The sequence below is a fragment of the Urocampus carinirostris genome, chromosome 5 (genome assembly GCF_059441175.1).
Source record: "Urocampus carinirostris isolate Australia breed hairy pipefish chromosome 5, RoL_Ucar_1.0, whole genome shotgun sequence".
NCBI lineage: Eukaryota > Metazoa > Chordata > Actinopteri > Syngnathiformes > Syngnathidae > Urocampus > Urocampus carinirostris.
In genome coordinates, this window is record NC_142353.1 from 46,110,005 (window position 1) to 46,132,418 (window position 22,414).

General features: G+C 39.4%; 1 protein-coding gene across 1 annotated transcript in view; it reads right to left on the reverse strand.

The window, feature by feature from the left end:
* The window catches only part of LOC148366530 (erlin-2-like), a 36,809-nt gene that overhangs the window by 12,253 nt on the left and 2,142 nt on the right, over window positions 1–22,414 (reverse strand). The window contains exons 3-8 of the mRNA XM_088336990.1: window positions 21,764–21,845; window positions 16,290–16,336; window positions 14,796–14,857; window positions 14,578–14,703; window positions 14,400–14,473; window positions 10,701–10,759 (exon numbers count right to left, since the gene is read on the reverse strand). Of these exons, the coding sequence (XP_088193116.1) occupies window positions 10,701–10,759; window positions 14,400–14,473; window positions 14,578–14,703; window positions 14,796–14,857; window positions 16,290–16,336; window positions 21,764–21,845 (450 nt within the window). The remainder of the gene's footprint in view (window positions 1–10,700; window positions 10,760–14,399; window positions 14,474–14,577; window positions 14,704–14,795; window positions 14,858–16,289; window positions 16,337–21,763; window positions 21,846–22,414) is intronic.

Genomic DNA, 22,414 nt, shown 5'->3' on the forward strand with positions numbered 1-22,414 from the left:
TAAGAGTGTTTGTGAATTTGCCTTTTGGTGACTCTTCCAGTTTTTTGCTAAAGGTCCAGTAAGAATAATCGGATAAACGTCAAACAAATCTATCAAATAACTTTCTTTTTTCTTCTTTTTTCTCGGATTATTCGGCTCATTGTATGTATTATTTTTCTAACATAGTAGATTAGTAGGTTTGTCTGGTAAAAGTTTTGGTAAAAGTTTAAATCCATCTTCAAAGTAAGCAAACTTATTTCGTATACAAAGATTTTATATGACAGAGAGAAATCCATCCATCCATTATCTACACCGCTTATCCTCAGTTGGGTCACGGGGGTGCTGGAGCCCGTCTCAGCTGTCTTCGGGCAGTGGGCAGGGGACACCTGCTTGCCAGCCAATCACAGGGACAGACAACTGACTCATTCACTCACACCTAGGGACAATTGGGACCGGCCGATTCACCTGACATGCATGTTTTTGGAATGTGGGAGGTAACTGAAGTGCCCGGAGAAAAAACCCAGGCAAGCACGGGGAGAACATGAAAACTCAACACAGGAAGTTTGATCTCATGACCTCAGCACTGTGCCGCACACACGCTAACCACTGCGCCGACGTGCTGTCCCAGTGAGAAATCATTTTTTGAAATTTTAAGCATTCATTTTACTCGAAAAAACATTTAAAATCAAGTCATATTTATTCGTGTAGCTCTTAATCACTAAAAGCCCAAAGGGCTTCACCATTACATCATCCCCTGATCTGAAACCCACGTGAAGGCAAGGGAAAAACAAAAAAAAAACCCTTAAAAGTAGAGTAAAGTAAATCCAGAATAATTCAATACATTCAGTTTTGCTGTTTTGATAGTAATATAAGAAGATAAAATTTCAAAAGGTGGTTCGTTTTGCACAATTGAAGTGCATTCTAGGTTAATTGAGAAGCGAAACCTAAGAAGTTCCTATATAAATATGCGAGTCGATCTGGAAATCTTAAGAAATCTCAAAAAAGAACGGACTTGCCACTGATGATTTATTTCATCCCATAAATAAGAACTGTGAAACTACAGTCGTCATGAAACTTGAAAACATGTCGCAGAAGCAGAAGACCATGTGTTCCTCTAATTCATACTAATAGACGCATGAGGTCAACCTTCACCATGTCAATGTTGCCTCACTTGCAGGTTATTAATGTAAACTCATTTTTGCACTGCGCCTTTATTACGCAGCAAATTACATACCTGGTTTATGAGTCTGCCTGCGCTCTTTGGTGATTTTTTCATAATGGCAGGTAACATGAAACACACACTTCGCGGCAATGGATTTTCATGACCTTGAAGGGACGAGTTATGTTTTATTTGTTCGAGTCTGCTGTTTGATGGCCAAACTTCTAAACCAGCTATTCAAATAAAAAGGAACCCCTGCGGACTTTCCAAGGGCTGCGCAACATCTGAATGCCAGACAGCAACATTCTCAAAATAAAGGAAAGAACTACACTGTAACTTTCCAAATATTAGGCAGAACTCTACCACCAAAATGCCAACTTTAATATAGAAATACATACTTCTTTTCAACTAGGCATCCATATTTCTCAACGCATACATTGTCAAGATCTGTCTGAAAGTCAGACAATAGAGTCCATTTTCTCTCCAGACATCATTCGACCGCCCGCTTTGAGACTGGGAGGTCGGTGGTTCGCGCCCCGGCCGAGTCATTCCTAAGACTTAAAAAGTGGTCGGCGGCGCCCTCTGTTGGCTGCGGCTGCATCGGCTCGCTACAACGGGTCAGGTGCAATCGACATTTCGTTCTGTGTACATTGTTACACAGAATGACAATACAAGGAAATTATTATTATTATTATTATTATTTTCCAGTTTATGACTATACTTCACTGCCAACTAAAATGGTCGCCTTTTAACACTAACAGCTCTTATTCTCACATCTAGCTTTGCAGAGAAAGTAACCTCCTGTTATGGCATAAGGTATAAATATGTTTGAAGAAGCATTGTCCCCAAGTGCCAAAACGTAAAAATACGTATATCTTGTTTTTTTAAAAATATATATAGTATATATTACAAAGGGTTAGGCGCTGCTCATCTGAATGTATCAAGCCTTTGGGAACGATTTCAGGATAAACATCAATAGGTGACAGGAGAGGTTTTGGGCAGATCTTTGTCCACACATCGAGGAAACCCGACTTCCTAGTGCTGCTTCCTGTATCCGGCGTATGTGTGTGTGTGTAGGTGGCTCCATTTGGCAAGTAGGCATAGCGATGCAGTCTCGTGAGAGTCCTGAGATATTGACAAATAGTAATGGGCGCTTAACTCTTCAACAGAGCTTATTTCCTCAAGAAAAAAAGTCCCATCGTCATTGTCTGGTCAGAGAGGGATGACATGCAAGTGGTCTCCTGAGGGAACACGATGGCCATGGTGATTGAGATCGAGTGAAGGTTCTTGCATATTTTTAAACTTTTCTTGGAAACGAGTATTTAAAAAAAAAAAAAAAGTATGTCCTCTACCGATACAGCAACAAAACTCAATTCAGTTTAGGCCTTTAAAAAAGGAGTCAAAATGGCAGAAATCCTCACAATTTGAGAGAAACGTACGACACCGAATGAGTTCAAAGCAAAGAATCGGGAAACTTTCAAGCCATCGTTGAGGAGAAAAGCCTGTCGGAAATAAATGTGAGTTTCAACTTGATCGTGTCAAAATGTATTTGCCATCTTTTGCGATGCGGGTGTGCGTGTATATACATAAAAAAAAACACAAATTATAGGAGTGAAGAAATTTTTGGAAAGGAATCAAAGTTATCGGGTCGGCTCAAGTTTCCCAAGTGATGGAAATTTAAAGATTGGAGCGGAAGCAAAAGATTTGTTATGATTTATGAGTTTTCCATGCAAGTTGAAGCGTGCATGGCACTCTGCGTGTCTTCAAAGTGAAAGTCATTGCGAAAGGGAACAGGTAAATGCTACCTTGATGTAAACACGAAACAACTGAGGGAAAATTCCACCGCTTTTCCAACCGAGACTGAGAAGGAATCTACGTCTTTTTTTATTCTGGGATTGGAATGAATGAATGAAAACTTCATTTCAAACATTAAAATAAAAACAGAACAAAAACAAAAACAATAACTCAACAAAATAATGTTACATAGTATGTTTGAAAATGGGGTAGTAAGAAGCAGATGCGTATATTCCCTACCCCTTCATCTTCCCTATTGGCTTTCCCGACGCCGCATTACATCACCGGCTCGAACGAGACGAAGACTCCGGTAAAAACAGGGATTGGAGACTACGCGCTACCATAACAGTCGAACCATTGACACACACTGCTCACTCGATATGGAGTTTCTAGCAGTATCGTGCAGACCCTTCTATGTACCGGGAGAGTTAACTGTGGTCTTTGTGTTTGCTGTTTACTTTCCACCGCTAACCGTTTCACCGGATGCTAACGTTAGCATAGCGCTAAATCTCCTGCCCGCTGCTATCTATAAACAGCAGCTTGCACACCCCGACGGAGCTTTATCGTCGACGGCGACTTTAATCGGGCACGTTTATGGACTGTACTCCCAAATCCATTCAATTGTGGACTGAGCAATTCGGAAAAACACTGGACTATGTGTAATGTGTAGTGTAAGATCAAACATCAAACATTCTGGTTGTATCCAGTAACTCTGTTTGACCACCCCCCGAGGAAAACAAAGCCGACTTCCAACAAAGTCAGTTAGTTCTTTGTTCCTTTATCTCTTTGTTTCCTTATCCTCACTGTAAATGTGGAACTGGAGTCGTCCAATTTCGTTGTCACAGCATATCCCATGTTGTAACAATGACAATAATGGCATATTCTATTCTATTCTGTTAAATACACCAATAGTAATAATATTAATAATAACAGGTATGATATAACATCAGTAACACTAATAACAAAGTTAACCATAGTTTTAAACGCACTATTCCCAATTTCACGGATCACTCATACCCCATTTTCTTCTTCTCTGTATTTTTTGTATTTAAATTTGAACATGTGAATAGTTCGCCATTGTTTGATCTGGTCTTGAACCCGTGGAAATAGTTGGTTGTCCTAAATGCATTTTTCAAGATTAGGTGATGCAAATTTCCTATAATCTTGAGAAAACTATGACGCACCTGAATTTGAATATGAAATTTTCGAACATGAGCAAAACGTGAACGTGCCACTTGATGAAGCGCTACATCCATTTGCGACTTCTTTACGGCTCTTTGCAAGAATAAATCACGCTCGCTTGGATTGCAGACCTCGGAAGGGAGTCTTAGAGTCCACAAAAGTCTCCAAGAACAGCAGGAGGATTTGCTTGATTTGTTGCTTGTGGCTTTTTGGGAAAAAGAGGCGCTTGAGGGGGTCTTGCACAGTTTCACTATAGAGTTGGCAAGGATTTTAGACTCGAGGTCAAGAGATTTTGTAAACCTCTCTCCAAGGGACGTAATATGGCACCTTTGCGACTTCTTGGAAAAAAAAAAAATCAAGATCCTGTCAGATTACCGGAACTATGTGGTCGGGGTTTCCCGATTTAGCAGCGACACTAAAGAGGACAGATACACGGTTTATCCACCCTTTTCATGGCCCCGTGCAAGCACTTCTAAGGTCAATTTTCCATTTGTTTCCAGTAGTCAAGTCAAGTCCCATTTATTAATGACGCCCTTAATCACAAAAATGTCTCAGAGGACTGCACAGGATTACAATAACAGCATCCCCTGATCTTGAACCAACATGCGGACAAGGAAAAACTCAAAACCTCAGCGTGAGGAAAAAAAAGAAACCTTGAAAAGGGGCCTCACAAGTGGTCATCCCCCTTCCAGGATGACCAGGGTGGAATAGATTAAGCATTGAGTTACAGTACACAAACAATAGTTAACACTCGGTAACAAGTTGAAATTTGTCCGGAAAGTGCATGAGAGCAATAACGCCCCCAACCTGTAAACTAGTCCAAAAAGTCCATAACAGTACCATTAAAATAAAAAAACTGGTGTGAATCATATATTTTGCAGAGCCACAAACAGATCTGCGATTTACATGTTCCATTTTTAATCTCGCGTATGCATTTATCAAGACATTGAGTTTTAGATCTTGAGTAAATCGGGAATATGTTTGTGGACGTTAAAGCGTGTTAGTGCCTCCTAGTGGAACCAAAAAAAACTTTCACTCGGTAGAAAAAAATGTATAAATACCAGGCCAAAATACCTGAACTAGCTTACCAATGTTAGTTTTGATGAATACGTATTTCTTTTACATAATGGTATCCTTACCTAAGGTTGCCAGCATGTTTGTCTGGCAACTTGTGGCACTGGTTTGGGTTAGCATGAGACAATACACTGCCATCTACTGGTCAAATATATCACACTTGGGTTATGGCAAAATAAAACACTCCCCGTATACTGGACTGTCTCAGAAAATTAGAATATTGTGATAAAGTTCTTTATTTTCTGTAATGCAATTAAAAAAACAAAAATGTCATACATTCTTGATTCATTACACATCAACTGAACTATTTCAAGCCTTTTATTGTTTTAATATTGCTGAATTTGGCTTACAGCTTAAGAAAACTCAAAAATCCTATCTCAAAATATTAGAATATCATGAAAAAGTATACAAGTAGGCTATTCAACTAATCACCTGAATCATCTAATTAACTCGAAACACCTTGCGAGGGTTTCCTGAGCCTTAAAAACACTCAGCTTGGTTCAGTAAACTAAATCACAAGTATGGGGAAGACTGCTGATCTGACTGCTGTCCAGAGGACCATCATTGATACCCTCCTGATGGAGGGTAAGACACAAAAAGAAATTTCTCAAAGAGCAGGCTGTTCACAGAGTGCAGTTTCAAAGCATATCCACAAAAAGTCTGTTGGAAGGTAAAAATGTGGCCGGAAACGCTGCACAACCAAGAGAGATGACCGCAGCCTTAACAAAATTGTGAAGAAGAGCCGCTTCCAGAATTTGAGGGAGCTTCAAAGACAGTGGGCTGAAGCTGGAGTCCAGGTATCAAAAGCCACAGTTCACAGACGTGTCCGGGAAATGGGCTACGATAGCCGTATTCCCATGGTCGAGCCACTTCTGAACTCAAGACAACGGAAGAAGCGTCTGACTTGGGCTATGGAGAAGAAGCACTGGACAGTTGCAGAGTGGTCCAAAGTCCTCTTTTCAGACGAAAGCAAGTTTTGCATTTCATTTGGAAGTCAAGGCGCCAGAGTCTGGAGAAAGGCTGGAGAAGAGCAAAATCCAAGTTGCTTGAAATCCAGTGTGAATTTCCCACAGTCAGCAATGGTTTGGGGAGCCATGTCACCTGCTGGTGTTTCATCAAGTCCAGAGTAAATGCAACTGTGTACCAAGAGATTTTAGAGCACTACATGCTTCCATCTGCTGAAAAGCTCTATGGAGATGAGGATTTCATTTTCCAGCATGATCTGGCACCTGCCCACAGTGCCAAAACCACCAGTAACTGGTGCACTGACCATGGCATCACTGTCCTTGATTGGCCTGCTAATTCCCCTGACCTGAACCCCATCGAGAATTTGTGGGGTATAGTTAAGAAGAAGATGAAAGACACCAGACCTACAAATGCAAATGAGCTGAAGGCCGCTATCGAAGCATCCTGGGCATCGATAACACCTCAGCAATGCCACAGGCTGATTGCCTCCATGCCACGCCGGATTGATGCAGTAATCCGTGCAAAAGGATTCCCAACCAAGTACTGAGTGCATCGATGGACATTTTCAAATGTTTGATTTAGTTTTGCTGTTTTAAAATTATTTTTTTTACTTGGTCTGAGGAAGTATTCTAATATTTTGAGATAGGATTTTTGAGTTTTTTTCAGCTGTAAGCCAAAATCAGCATTATTCAAATAATAAAAGGCTTGAAATAGTTCAGCTGATGTGTAATGAATCCAGAATGTATGACATTTTTGTTTTTTTAATTGCATTACAGAAAATAAAGAACTTTATCACAATATTCTAATTTTCTGAGACAGTCCAGTAGGTGTTAGATAAAAATGATGGTAATATGTTGCTTACATTTTCTTTTGCATGAAATTCTTCCCATAACAATTTACCGCCGGGAAACTAGTTTTTTACATAGCCTTTAAAAATGTCCATAATCCTTGAACTAATACACATTTCATAGTGCCCTGTTTAGGAGTATGAAGTCGCAAACTGTTAGCAAAAAATAATGTTAAGCTAGTCATCTCCATGAGTTACTCGTCAAATGACTGGAAAGTGCTGACTCTCTCATTGTAGAGAGTTGGATCTCTTTTGGGTTCTTTGCAGCAAGCTGTGTGTGGATTTGTTCCCACGTTTTATATGTTTTTTTTTTCTTTTTCGAGCCATCCTTCCTTAAGACTGCAACCTCCTGGCATTCGAGTGTGATTTAGAGGTATGATCTTGGGCCCGGGCTCGAACACAGCCCAATTTCGGGCCGAGTCCTGTCATAAAATGTCAATCAATAAGTCGAGCACAGCTTCTCTCTCACCGTTTTTTCTTTCTTTTTTTTTTTTTTTAAACTTTTTTTTACTCCAACTATTAAAATTGGATGATTTAGTAAACTTTTTCTCTTCACAACTGCTATTTAAGGTCAACAAAAACAGTGCCAGAAAACATCCATAAATTACTCATGCAGAAAGAGGGAAATTATAACCTAAGGGGCTGTAGTACATTCATAATCCCAAAGGTGAGAACCACCAGGAAAAGTATGTGTGTGTCTGTGTGCGGAGTCAAACTTTGGAACAATCTACAAGATGAGATCAAACAATGTCCAACTATTCACGTGTTCAAATTTAAATACAAAAAAACATTACTGGCAGAATACCAAACCTGTCAAGCTGTACGGTTTTGCCGTAAAAAGTAGGTTTCTGATGCATTGTAAGAAAATCTGTACGGAAAAACGCAAATTTATTAATTATGGGTACCGTCCGGTATACACCGACTACCACGAAACGGCAAATCAATCAAGTAAGAGTTCACCGTGGTAGCTTCTATCTCAGTATCGTTTTTTTCGTTGCAAACGAAGCGAGCGGTTTGATGTAGTGAAAGGAGGTCCGTCTCTTTTTAGAGAAGCGTCTTTTTCGGCTCAACTCATTGAAGAGAGCCGGTTTTCAAACGGCTCACTTGCTTTGATGCATTATATGAGGAATGATGATGTTGTATAAAGTTAAGAAAAAAAGGCAGTATAAAAGGAGAAAATGAAAAAAGAAAGGTTGGTGGTGATCCCTTTAATCAGTATATTACCAACAATAATTTCATGCAGAAAATGAATCATTTGAATAAGAAAATGTATTATTCTACTTAATTCTATTTGCATGTATTTTTTCCTTCTACATTGAACGTCCGAGCGACTTCATTTTGGATTTTTTAAATAATAAACCTCATTCATGTCGAGCAACTCAATATGAAAAGATGTTGATTAACAATATATATGATATAAGGAAACACATCTACAATATAACATGTTAAACTCCATAAATAAACACATTTGAAAAAAAATATGGTGTAAGATTATTTAGTATTTGTTAAGGGAAAATACGACAATTTGTAAGGGCGTGGAGCCCTGGAGCGCCACAGCTATGGAATAGAGAGATGAAGAAAATTGGAAATACTGCGTTTACAAATATAGTTAACCTTGTTGTTATTGTTGCTATTATTATATCATAACTGTTAGTATTGCTATTGTTATTATCGTTGGTGTCACAATGATATTTAGTGATTAGTAGCATTATAACATTAATAGATGGGTACTACGATGATGAGTGTAGAAAATATTTGACTATTGTTATTATTCTAATGATTGATATCCGACCTATGTAATATGTATATCCGTGAGATTTTGTTATATTTAGACGTAAAAGAGGAGCTATCCGTAAAATGTATTTAAGAGGGACGATGGAGGGGTAGGGAAAATAAGCTTCTGCTTCTTACTTTTCAAACATGTTATGTAACATTATTTTGTTGTTGAGTTGTTTTTGTCCTGTTTTTAATTTAATGTTCGAATAAAGTTTTCATTCGTACTTCCTGGAGGATCTGCACAGCATACACACTGTCCGGTAATTCTTTGGATGAATACTTTTGACTTCGATTTGAGTGATATTATGCTGAAGTAAAAGGACTTTTACTTGTGTAAAAGACTTCGGCGCCGCCCCTACTTCAGCCAAAGAGCGAACTTCGGCGCAGAAATACTCAATGAATACTTCATACTTAATTCGGGCCCGGTCCCTCAAATCAAATTTATCGGTCAGTTTTTCCTAATGCAACTGTCAGACGCTTCGTACAACCGCCCCAAACAAAGCACCGCAATCGCAGGTTCCGTTTCGACGTCGTTTTTAACCCGACCAGCTCGGTAGCCTAGGTGGTAGGGCGCCCGCTCCGAGACCGGGAGGTCGCCGGTTCAAGCCTCGGCCGAGTCATACCTAAGACTTACAACATTGGTACTCATTGCCTCCCTGCTTGGCGCCCGGCATTAAGGGTTGGAATTGGGGGGTTTGCTCACCTAATGACTGCCAACACAGCAGTTGGGTCTAAAAACCCGCCGCCGATCGAAGGCGACGAGTCACGTCGATAGCTTCGCGTGACAAAATGATTTCCGGTAGATATCATGTTGATGGTTGATACTGGCTGAATAATAATAATAAATAAATAAAATTTATCATTTTATTTTTCTCCGTTTAATGCGTGGTCTGTCGAGTCGGACGGCCGAGAAACATGGCAAGAATCGCGGGCGCTTTAAGCAAAATTCAAGATTTTCCTGACCTTGAAAACATAACCAGTGTCTGAAATAACGTCTGCCCGGACGCGTGCATCTTTTAAGTCGGGTGTACAACTTAAAAAACGACTCCGCCCGGGTGGCTGATTACTTTTTCAAGAAAAAAAAAAAAGTAAATCAAACGTTTGCTTTATTCCAATTTTGAAATCTTCGTTCGGTTTGGAAATTTTGGTTCGTTGGGCTATTTGCATCCTCGGCAGCCGATCAGAAGCCTGCATTGAATAACTTCGTGCTTACGGACTTTCCCGAGCGTTATAAGGTCGTGCATTGGCATATCATTTTCCAAAGTAGACGCGAAGAGAACACAATAAAAATGGAGAAGTGGTTAGGAATCAAGCCAAAACTTCACTCCAGAAGAAAGATTCAAAAGAAGCTCACAAAATTGATGACGCTCCAAAACGTAAACGTGCATTAAAAGCATCGTGGAAAGAGTGGTGAGGAATCAAGCCAAAACCTCAGCCCCAGAAGAAAGATTCAAAAGAAGCTAACATAATGGATGACGCTCAAAAACGTAAACGTACATAAAAAGCATCGAGGAAAGAGGAGTTCACATGGCTTGTAGCAGATGAGGCAACGCAAACATTGCATGAACGAAGATGAGTCAATACAGGTACCAACTGATGGCAATGAAAAACATGCAATGAATGTTCTAAGTAGATTTATAATAAACTTAATTTTAAAGTGTTGTTCTGTTATATATTCCGATGATCAAACCTTAATACTTTGCAACAATGGGTTTTTTTGCGATGAGTGGTCTTATTTTGTTTGAAGTTGGGAAAAACGGGGCAGGCAACTTCTCAGAGTTGTCTGCCCCGGTGTCCGCTAACTTTTTGTCACGAGTTTCAGACACTGACATAACATTCAAATTGATTTTCCCGGATACAAAGCCTGCATAATTTACGCTAGGCCACATGAAACCTCTCTTGTTCAGAGTAATCCAAACTTACATGAGTTCGTAATTCCTGCGGATGCTCTCCGGTATGTTTGGCTTTGTGACACGCACGGCCTGCAAAACAAAAGACAGAAGATAATGTTGAATTCCTTCAATAAAATGTTGCCCAATAATGGTTCAATACAAGAATAATAAGCAAAGGCAGAACGCCAAATCGCCCAGATGTAAAAGGTCAACAACATTCTCAACGGGACGACAACATTACCCATTTGCCTCCGTTGTTTTTTCACCTGGTTCTGGTTATTTCAGGGAAATTTTAGGCCTCGATAAGAAAAATCAAGGGAAAGCGTCAAACTCGGCAATGCAATGTGTGTTTATCTATGGGGTTTATGGGGGCTCTTCATTAAAACCCGCCCCCGCCCAGGAACCGGCCTGATGATTGGTCCCGTGGGGACTGTTAAGGTCTTTGCAGAGGTTGTAAAAACCAACTCTAAATGCCTCCTGGTCTTGCAGTGACACCGTATATAATGCGGTACTTAGCGGACATGAAACTCGTGAGGGGTTCAAACCGTGGTCGTACGTGCGCACAAAGTAGTGCGCTAGTACAATAAACATATACAAGTAAAACATTTTCAGTAGCTATCTTTCCCTCTTCTGGCTTTTCATTATATTCTGGTCAATCAGTTTCTGACAGCTGTTTATTAGCCCAGCGGGGGCGCTCTCACCACACAATCCCCTCCCCCCAACATAATAAACTTAACGAATAACCCAAAAATACTGAGTATTGCATTTTACGGACTGTAAAGCGTACCTAAAGATAGAAGTCAAGTCATGTTTATTTGTGACACCCTTAATCACAAAGTGTCTCAAAGGGCTGCACAGTACACAGACGATTGCAAACCACAGACTATTATGACACCATCCCCTCATCTAAAACCTACATGAGGGCGAGGAAAAACCCAAAAACCTCAAGTCAAAAGTCATGTTTATTTGTATAGCCCTTAATCACAAAGAGACTCAAAGGGCTGCACGGACCACAGATGATTGCAAACCACAGACTATTATGACACCATCCCCTGATCAAAAACCTGCATGACGGCAAGGAAAAAAAAAATGCTGTTAATTCGATAGTGTACGATATTCGATAATACGGGAACCGTTTTGGAATGAAGTTTATTTAGCTTTGAAATCAAATTTCCTCATATTTTTGTTCCGTAAAATTCACACTATAAGCCGTGACTTTTTTCCCCAAGCCTTCACGCCTGCGGCTTATGCAATGATGCAGCTAATTGATGCATTTCTTTTCCAAACATCACTAAAACAACATCTACATTTTTGGGAATAAAATAGAACAGTAAAGCACGGGGGCCTTTGTACCTTGTAAAGAAATCAATTTTGAGCATGTTGAAAATATTGACTTTGGAAAAATGTTTTCTACTGAATGTTTGTTTCCCGTTTTATCAGTTTAAAATATATTTGGAAGATTACCGATTTGAACCCCTGATTAATCACAATAAAAGCAGCTAGTTTACAGAGTAGGAACCGCTAACTAACGTAGCTAGTTGGTACTAACTAACGTATTATATTGAGTGTCTTTGACGTAACTCGTACCTACTTGACATAATATTGCTCAAAAATACATCAAACGTAAAATATTTTCCTTGCAAATCGTGGAATACTGCAACGGCAGTCCTCGTGTTTGACAGCAGATAAACTTTGCCGTTATCCGTCTTCATTCAAAGGGATACGTTTTTATTGGTATTTGTTTCAACTCAACTGCCGGTTCGATCGCCTCGCGCTCGAGTGCCTCTTGCTGTCCGTCATGGCTCTCATTCTGCCAAGGGAACGTGACATCACGTGCAAAGGGTCAAGACATACAATCCCTTGCTGATTTGAGTAGAACGGCTAAGCGTAAGGAATAATTCAGCAGCCCGTTGAGAACTCATTTATAAGCTCCTAGCTTAGATTTTGACAGGTAGTAATTTACAAAACGTATAGCAATACATAAAGAGATTGATGAATTTAACAGGCAGGTTAAAAAAAAACTTATATCTGGAGCAAGCCCAGGGCTGAGATCACAAAATTATGAAATGAAGTAGACTGCTGGACAGAATGATTGCGGTTCTTAGTATTTTTGAGCTTGTACGGACGCCAAAAGACACAACGGTGTTATCACACTGGTGTTACTTTTCAGCACAAGGAGATGTGCCAGATCAGACTTTTATAGCATTGCACAACTTGTTATATAAAGGCCTCATTCCAAATAATAGGGGCCTGCGAACAACAATAGAATAGAATATACCTTTATTGTCATTGTTACAACATGGGATGTATTGTGACAACGAAATTGGACGTGGCACTCCAGTTCCACGTTTTACAGTGAGGATAAGGAAAACAAAGGGATAAAGGAACAAAGATGTTTGTACTGTCCTTGTTATATAGGCTTTGTTTTCCTCCGGAGGGGGGGTGTAAGAGGGGGTAAGGGACAGACAGAGATGGCCGGATCCAACTAGATATTTGATCTTACTGTACACACGGTCCAGTGTTTTTTCCCTAGTTGCTCAGTCCACGTATTGAATGGATTTGGGAAGTACGGTCCTTAAGCATGCCCGATTAAAGTCGCCGGCTACGATAAAAGCTCAGTCGGGGTGTGCGAACTACTGTTTATTGATAGCAGCGGGCAGGAGATTTAGCGCTATGGTAACGTTAGCATCCGGTGGAACGGTAGCATCCGGTGGAACGTAAACAGCAATCCAATGACCACAGTTAGCTCTCTCGGTAGATAGAAGGTTCTACACGATACTGCTAGAAACTCTATATCGAGTGAGCAGTGTGTGTCAATGATTCGGCTGTTATAGTAGCGCATAGTCCCCCACCCCTGTTTTTACCGGAGTTTCCGTCTCGTTCGTGCCGGTGAAGCGTGTGTCCTGCTAGTTGGACTGCGGCGTCGGGGAAGCCAAGACTCCGTCATGACAAAAAAAAAAGACAACATGCAACAAAACCGCTATCTCTACACAAAAGCTAATTCTTCAGCGCATATCGTTGTGTGATGTTTGATGATTTGATAGAATCTATGAGATAATAATTATGCCAGAGCCAGTGTCCCATCCCAATATAAATATGCCACTTAAAATGAGCATCCATCCCGCCATTAAGAGTGTAGAGGCACATTTTTGTCCTAAATAACGGCTTCAAAACAAAGTGCAAGCAAAGTTCTTTTGAAAAAATGTCACAAAATACGACAAATACGAGATTCTGACATATTGACCTTCAGTAAAGAAGTCGCTAGGCAAAAGAGATTGACGGCGAGCGTGCCGTGTATAGCTCGGCCCATTCTTACCAATCACCCAATCAAATTGCTGTAGGTGCTTTGCTAGAGCTTCTAGGTATAACATTTGTTTTGGGTTAAAGCTGTTTCTGTGGCTGCTTATCATCAAGTGTCTCAAAAATGAACATAGATTGATTACTGAGCTTCCGTATGCAGGATTATTGAACCATTTACAGCCATAACTGGGTCTGTTGGTCTGATACCTTGACTTTAAACTTGAGTTCAAATTGTGTCCTATATAAACTGAGCTGAAGCAAATGTCCATCAGTATAGTCTCAGCTTCTTTCAATATAGTTTCAAGATGGCACAAGTTCTATTTTATCTCCGAGCCGTATGTACTCATCAAAAGAGTACCTGGATAAAAACATCTACTCAAAAAAACAAAAGATGACTATGCAAGAGTAACCATGAGCATTTTCACTGTACCTGTATGATGAGACCAGGCGCCATGCTTGTTAGATCTTCTTGCAATGTTAGTTTTAGGTTTTCGTCGATTTGGTCTGAAGTGGGGACCGGGCGTGCCATTGAGAAAAAAGCACAGAGAAATTCCCCATATAACTCATACAATACTGAAAGTGGACCCAAGCGTGGAGCATATACCTACCAAACAGGCCAATGTAGACCTCCTGTAGCGAGTGGACACTGCAGAACTGATTGAGTTCATGGTGAACCTTGTTGAAGATCAAAGCTTTGTCGTAATCCGCCGTGAAATTCTTCACGATGTCAAAGACTGTCGCGGGAGAGAAAAACATACCGTCCGGCCATGACAGACCATGAAATAAAATGACTTTCTTAAGGATCGTCTTGATTTCGGTCTTTTACCTGCCGAAGGAACCAGGAAGTTCACCACTTCAATGCGATCAAAGTAGATCATCACTCCACCACTGTAAAAGTTTTTTTTTGTAATGACGTTATTGAGTGAAACTGTACGGTAAAGATTCTGATTTTGTAGTGCAGGGAGTCTCCAACATTTTTGTTAGCAACTAATGCAAAGCGCACCCACTTTCCTATACATTTCTGAAACAGCAACTTAGCTAGAGAGCCTGCTAAATAGCTAAAAAGTAGCTTCATAGTTAGCTAGAAGAGTAAACAAGATAAAAACAAACAGGGAGCTAGATAGCTAGCTAAAAAAGTAAAAAGCCAACTAAATAGCCAGATAGAAAGCTAAACATTCTAGATAGCTAGCTAAATAGAAGACTTGTCAACTAGCAGAAATGTAATTTTCTACCACGGGACTCCAACCTTTTTCAAGCGTTGTTACTAAATCGTTTAAAAGGGCGCCCAGTTTAATATGAATTTCTAAAATAGCATCCAAGCTAGATGGCTTGCTAAATAGCTAAAAAGGTAGCTTGATAGTTAGCCGGAAAGGTAAACAAGTACAAGGGAGGTGGATAGCTTGCTAAAAGAGTAAAAAGTCATCTAAATAGTAAAAAGTCATCTAAATAGCAAGTTAGTTCCTACTCCTCTTGTCGGTTGAAAATAGTTTGTGTAATATAGTGTAACAATCTGTGAAGCCCTTTGAGACTCTTCGTGATTTAGGGCGTCACAAATAAAAATGACTTGACTTGACTTAAAAGGGTAAAAAGTCATCTGAATAGCAAGTTAGATGGCTAAAAACAAAGCTAGATTGCTAGCTAGAAAGGAGCCAAAATTTAGCCTGGTAATTAGCAAAATAAAGTGCCATGTTAGCTAGATAGCAGGCAAAGAAAAAGATAAAGAGCTAGCTAGATAGCTTGCTAAACAGCTGAAAGGGTAGCTTGATGGTTAACTAAAAAGGTAAACAGGTTTAAAAAAAAAAACTAATGGAGAGCTAGATAGCTAGGTAAGAGTAAAAAGCCCTCTAAATAGTCGGATAGAAAGCTAAAAACAAAGCTAGATAGCCAGCCAAAAAGGAGCCCAAAATTTAGCTTGATGACTAGTGAAAAAAAATGTAAAATGTTAGCTCTATAGCATGCAAAAAAATGTAAATGGATATCTAGATAGCTTGCTATATAGGTTAAAATGTCAAAAGATAGCTAGCTAAAAACTAAAAAGATAGCCAGAGCGCTAGCTAAGAAAAAACACTGCACATTTTTTGCTCATTCACTTTATAAAACTTGTTACTAAAAATGTTATTACCAGGTTAATGAACCAAAACTGGAAAAATAGACTCAGTCTAGCACTGGTGAGCTATTGTCAGAACAGACACCTTAAACGTCCTTACGGGGCACTCTGGGGCCTGTGGGCACTGTGTCGGAGACCCCAGGTGTTGTACAAAAGTGGAGTAAACACATTAGAAAAGGCACATATGAAACTATATCAAAAAATGACGCCTACCTCGTGCCGCAGGGAACGTTTTTCACCTCATCTGTCTGCAGTGTCGTCTACGGAACAAGAACAGAGCATTTATTTTTGGACCAATGGAAATTACAGTAGGGCAACACGGCGGCGCAGTGGTTAGCGCGTGTGCGGCACAGTACTGAGGTCATAAGATCGAACCTCCTGTGTGGAATTTGCATGTTCTCCCCGTGCTTGCGTGAGTTTCCTCACACATTTCAAAAAAATGCATGTTAGGTTAATTGGCCGGTCCAAATTGTCCCTGGGTGTAAATGAACGAGCAAATTGTCTGTCCCTGTGTGCCCTGAGACCAGTTGAGGGTGTCCCCTGCCCACTGCCCGAAGACAGCTGGGACTGTGCTTCAGCACCCCCGCGACCCTACTGAGGATAAGCGGTGCAGATAATGGATGGATGGAAATAACAGTATATTCTGCACTATAAGGCGCACTGATCTAAAACCTATATGAGGGCAAGGAAAAACTCAAAAACCTCAAGTCATGTTTATTTGTGACGCCCTTGATCACAAGGAGTCTCAAAGGGCTGCACAGACCACAGATTATTGCAAACCACAGATTATTATGACACTATCCCCTGATCTAAAACCTACATGAGGGCAAGGAAAAACTCAAAACCTCAAGTCAAGTCATGTCTATTTGTGACGCCCTTAATCACAAGGAGTCTCAAAATGTTGCACAGACCACAGATTATTGCAAACCACAGACTATGCAGGGATTAATCTAAAAAACTTGAAAAGTCTTGCAGGGATTAATCTAAAAAACTTGAAAAGTCTTGCAGGGATTAATCCAAAAACTTAAAAAGTCTTGCAGGGATTAATCTAAAAAACTTGAAAAGTCTTGCACTGTCAACAAAAATTGTACCCAATTGGCAGATTGCCTTCCTCATTTTAGGATCTATCTAAAAAATGGAAAAGTCTTCATAAGAATTGATTTTTAATTTCCAAATATTCAAGCAGAGGCGGGAATTATGTTATCGTGGAGGATACTATCCAAAAATGTTCCCGTTTCCGTTTAATGGCAAGACTTTGCATCTTCTGTATTCGCCTTTTCAAACTGGGAAGCCTTAAACCAAATGGACCCGGATCCATTCTCACAGGGTCAGTTCAGGTGACGCTTATAGCCACAATCCCCCGTTGCAGTCCTCTTTCAGGAAAAACTGGTCCGCACTCAGGGATGTGCCTTAGGGGAGGCAACCTCCGAGACTTTTTGCACTACTGGCAGTTCTTTATAGCTTGCCACTCCTTGCACATTTGCTCTCTGCACTATTGTACTTACAGCGTTATTGTTACAGTGTTAATGTTACTGTTTACCTGACTTGTTAACCTGACTGCCCATTTTGCACATCCGGTTAGCTACTCCTCTTGCACTATCGGCACTATGGTAAAATACTATACGTAGCCAAAATACAATACAACTTTTATTTATATCTGTACATTCGAGGAAACTGGGCGGGTCAGATGTATCGACATTTCGTTCTGTATACACGTGTACTAGAATGACAATAAAGTAGATCTGAATCTGAATAATGACACCATCCCCTGATCTAAAACCTACATGAGGGCAAGGGAAAACTCAAAACCTCAACATGAGGAATATGAAAAAACCTTGAAAAAGGACCGCACATGAGGTAATCCCCTGAAAAGAGTATCTGCTTTAACTAAAACCACCCTAACACTTACAGATTTCCATATTTTGATGAGAATAAGTTCCAAAATATTGCAGAGAAAAGAGCAAATAAACCTTATAAAAAAATAACAAATGGAAAAATGTGTCTGTTCTAACTAAAACAACCAAAATAAGTATAGGTTTCTATATTTGGATGGAAATACCATCCAGTAAGTGACAGAGGGGAGAGGAATAAGTTACTGATCTTTGATTTTAGTTAAAGCAGATACTTTAAACAAGTTTCTGCTTTAACTAAAATCAACCAAAAATGTATATTATATATATATATATATATATATATATATATATATATTATATTAATGAGGGCATTATGCAGAAAAAGACACGAAGGGGGAAAGAGTAACTGATTTTTTTTAATCAAACATTTGTAAAAAAAAATAAAAAAAAAAAAAAAAAATATATATATATATATATATATATATATATATATATATATATATATATAATATATATATGCTTTAACTAAAACTACCCAAAGTGTATAAGTTCCAATATTTTAATGAGAAAAAGTTCCAAAATATTACAGAAGGGTTAGAAATGAGTCACTTAACTTTGTAGAAATCACAGATGGAAAAAAAACATCACACTATAATGACCCAAATATGTATAGGTTTCTATATCTGAATGACAATCCAATCCAACAAGTAACAGAGGGGAGAAGAATAAGTTACTGATCTTTGTCAAAATCACACTGATTAAACAAGTATCTTTAACTTTAAATAATGTTAACCCAAGTTCCTAGTCATCATAGTTCTCTATATATCAATGAGGACATTATGCAAAAAAAAAAAAAAAAAACAAGGGGAGGAATAAGTAACTGATCTTAGTCAAAATCAAACATTTGTAAACAAAACTAAAAAGTACCTGAAAAAAAGACTAAAAGAGTGTTTCAAGGGTAAATTTTGGATTATGATAAACATTCCCAAAATGAAAAGGATATATTCTCAAGAATTGGCCCCTTGGGTAGTGTTAGACATGTCTTTATAATCATTTTTCTTTTGACTTTATTTTATTGACTTCTTTTCTTTGAAAAGAGTTCACTTTCTTTCCTGACGAAACAGTCAAACACTGCAAAGTGGAAAACCAATTTTGTTTGTAAATGTTGTAACGTTCAATATTTGGGATTTCAAAAATCTAAGATAAGATTTATGAAAAAAAAAAAACTGTCTTGGCGCCCTCTGCCGGACCAGGGCGGTACTACAAATTCCAGCGTCACAAAAGAATGGTGTGCACTCATAATTGCATTGATTTAACGTACTCGGCGGCTCATAAATCACATGATATGACGAATCGACGATCTAATGAGTTGCTTTTCATCAGATTTAAAATCAATTGTATCGGTGAGTTGTTGCAGCCCTAGTGACTTGGTTGCGATCTCCTGTAAATTCTATGCGTCTCCTAGTCATACAAGAAAACATGATGCCGGTTAGAAAGCAAATTTGATAGAAAATCGCAATGACTCATCACTGGTTTGGTATTTGCAGAAACTGTCCGCAGGCTATTTGGGTGTTTGAAGGGGGTTTACCTGTGCCAGGGGACACCACGTTAGAGACCCTTGGTCTAAGGATTCACAAAAGGCTGATAAAAAAACCTGATTTGACCCTAAAAAAATGGTTTTGTTTTAACTTTACTAGCATTTGTTTTGAAAACATGTCAAAGCTGTTTACTTATTACATAATGGAAAATAAATCCTTTTGCAGCATCAGAGCCATTTTTCCCTCGGCTAAAAGAAAAAATGGAAGGAAGCAAAAAAAAAAAGGAAGAAAAACAAGACAAACATGTGGCTGCAGTTTAGGAAATTGATGTATGACGTCGTATATCTGGTTCAGAAATTGGCGTCTGCCGCAGCATGGCTTTAGTGTTTTACAAGGATCAAATAATGCAATAACCAGTGTTCATTTTGAGCTGTGAAAAGTGATGGGTCCCGGGGACTGGCATGCTCCAAAATCTATGGGTCCCTACAGAGATCTAGGGCTCCCCAAAATTTTGTCTTATCCAGGTTGAAATTGTAAATCGGCCACAAATATAAAAGTCTATATATTTTAATCATCAAAGTTTATTGGTAATACAAATCAGTCATCTCCAAGATTTTTCAGTTCACAACAATATTGTAAACTAGACAATTCCCGCGGCAATTGTAAGAGTTGTGATTGATCTGGCAGATGTTGGTAAAGAACCGGTAGCGCTGAGTTGTTAGCATTATGAGTTAGCATAAAGTTTTTAACTCAGAGAGATGTATTTGTAATTTTTTTTACTTGGTTCTGTGGGGCGACTCCGCCGACCACCAACCCCCCGGTATTGGCAAGTTCATTTGAGATGGGCCCACAACCGTTAGCAACAATTATATGCCTTGTGGAGGTCTAAAAAAACACATTCATGGTAATAACATAGTCATAACACTGTTATTACACCGAAAGCTTGCAAAGAAGCAAATACGTGTCGTAGACACGTGCGGATGCGGTGTTGTACGATGTCACTCAAATGCATCGTTCCAAATATCATTCGGAAGGTTAAAGTCTTGGGATTCAAGAAATGCCAACCATTCCTTAGTTTCTATTTTCTTTTTCGCTCGCAACTTTACTGTGCATATGACAATAAACACTTGGAATTGAGTTGAATTTAAAAAAAGACCATCACACAAACATCGAGATCACTCTGAAACAAGATACTGGGAAAATATATAGCCGGAGTAGCTCACCGAAGTCGTTGTCTTCAATAATAATGTGCAACCATGGTCCTCTTATATCCGTTAGTTTAGTAAATCCAGGAGAGTAAAATATTTACAAATACAGAATGGTAAAACATGTTTTACTATGCCGTAGACAACCAAACTTGCAATTCACATTCCTCTTTTTCGGCCAATTGCAGGCTTTGTTTTGCCCCTTTAGCCTATGCAAGCCTGTAAATGATAAAAAGGATCCGCCCCCTTTACCTCCGAATAACTTAAGCCAATAGTGACCGATTCAAATGATGATTGACACATTTGAATCGATCACATACACCGCGGACCACATCGCCTACGAGAAAAAATCTAGTCGGCGGCTGCTTGCCTTTGTTGCGAGACCTTACGATTTAATATGGAGCCGTATATAAGGCGCACTGTATTATAAGGCGCATGGTCAGTTTTTGAAAAAAATAAAGGCTTTTAGGTGCGCCTTATAGTGCGGAAAATACGGTAAGTCCATTTTGGCAGAAAAATCCTTATCTTGCTTAAGAGTGTTATTTTGTTTATTTTCGTTCGTCGAGTCGTTCGGCTCAACGCACGTGTTTTCCTTGCCTTTGCGATCTTCTGAAGAATTTCTCCGTTTTTTTCGTGCCGGAATTATTGCCGTTGTCATCACTTTCTGCATTATGTTTTGACTTATTAATGACACTGAAGAAATTACTAATTTTGTGTTGATTTTACTTAGCCTTCACCTTCCCTCAACGACAAGCACCACAACAATGACGTCATCTCGAAGCAACGAGATCTCGTTTGCCGAGATCGGCGTGCGGACGAAAACTCGAACCGCGAGACCAAAACAACAATGGCGGATCTGCCCGACCAAAAGTTTGGAGTGCGGTAAATCTTTGTTAAAAAAAAAAAAACGTAATCGGGTAATAATGACAATTTGGTGTGAACAAAGTTGCGTCCCGGGGACGCACGTTGATTTGAGACGATGCGTCCCCAGCAAAAATCATGCGTCTAGGACGCAGGGTGGCAGGCAAACCAGAACACTGAGAATGTATGATTGTGCCTAAAATCCCAAAATGCACATTTAGTCGAAATACCTGGACGGACTTGTACGAGGTGATGAATGGAAGCATTAGATGGAAACCGGGTCCACTTGTGGACGTCAAGAGAGCTCCTCCCCTGTGGATTTAGAAAAGAAACCTCAACGAACATCAGGGTCATACAACTTTTTCATGGCCAAATTCAAGCACTTTTCAAGCACTCTCCAGCATCTTCAAAGAAAGAAATCCAGCGCCCGTCAAAAGAAGTTTCTCATGTTGACTTTGATGAGCAAAATAAAATGACTATCTTGCTGCTAGCACATTACGTGTGCTATTTTGAGGCGTTCCTATCGATGAACTACAATCTTTTTTTTTTAATCGGCTGCTATAAACTGACATGAATTCTGCCATTCAACTTCAACAATGCACGCGCAGCTTCTATACCTCACACTTGTTTACAAACGCGGAAAGGAATCTAAAGTTTTTGGGTAGTAATTGTGTTAAATGCGGAAGAGAAAAAACAGTCAAATTTGGAGTCATTATAATGATATTGATTGCTCAATCTTTCAATAGTCTGCTGATCTTTTGCTTTTTATTTACTTATTATCAGTGTTCCCTCTAAGCTGCGCAAGAAAATAAAATGACTTGTTACTCCCCAAGCCTGCACAAATGAATTTTGTGCAGGCTTGGGGAGTAACGGCAAAAATG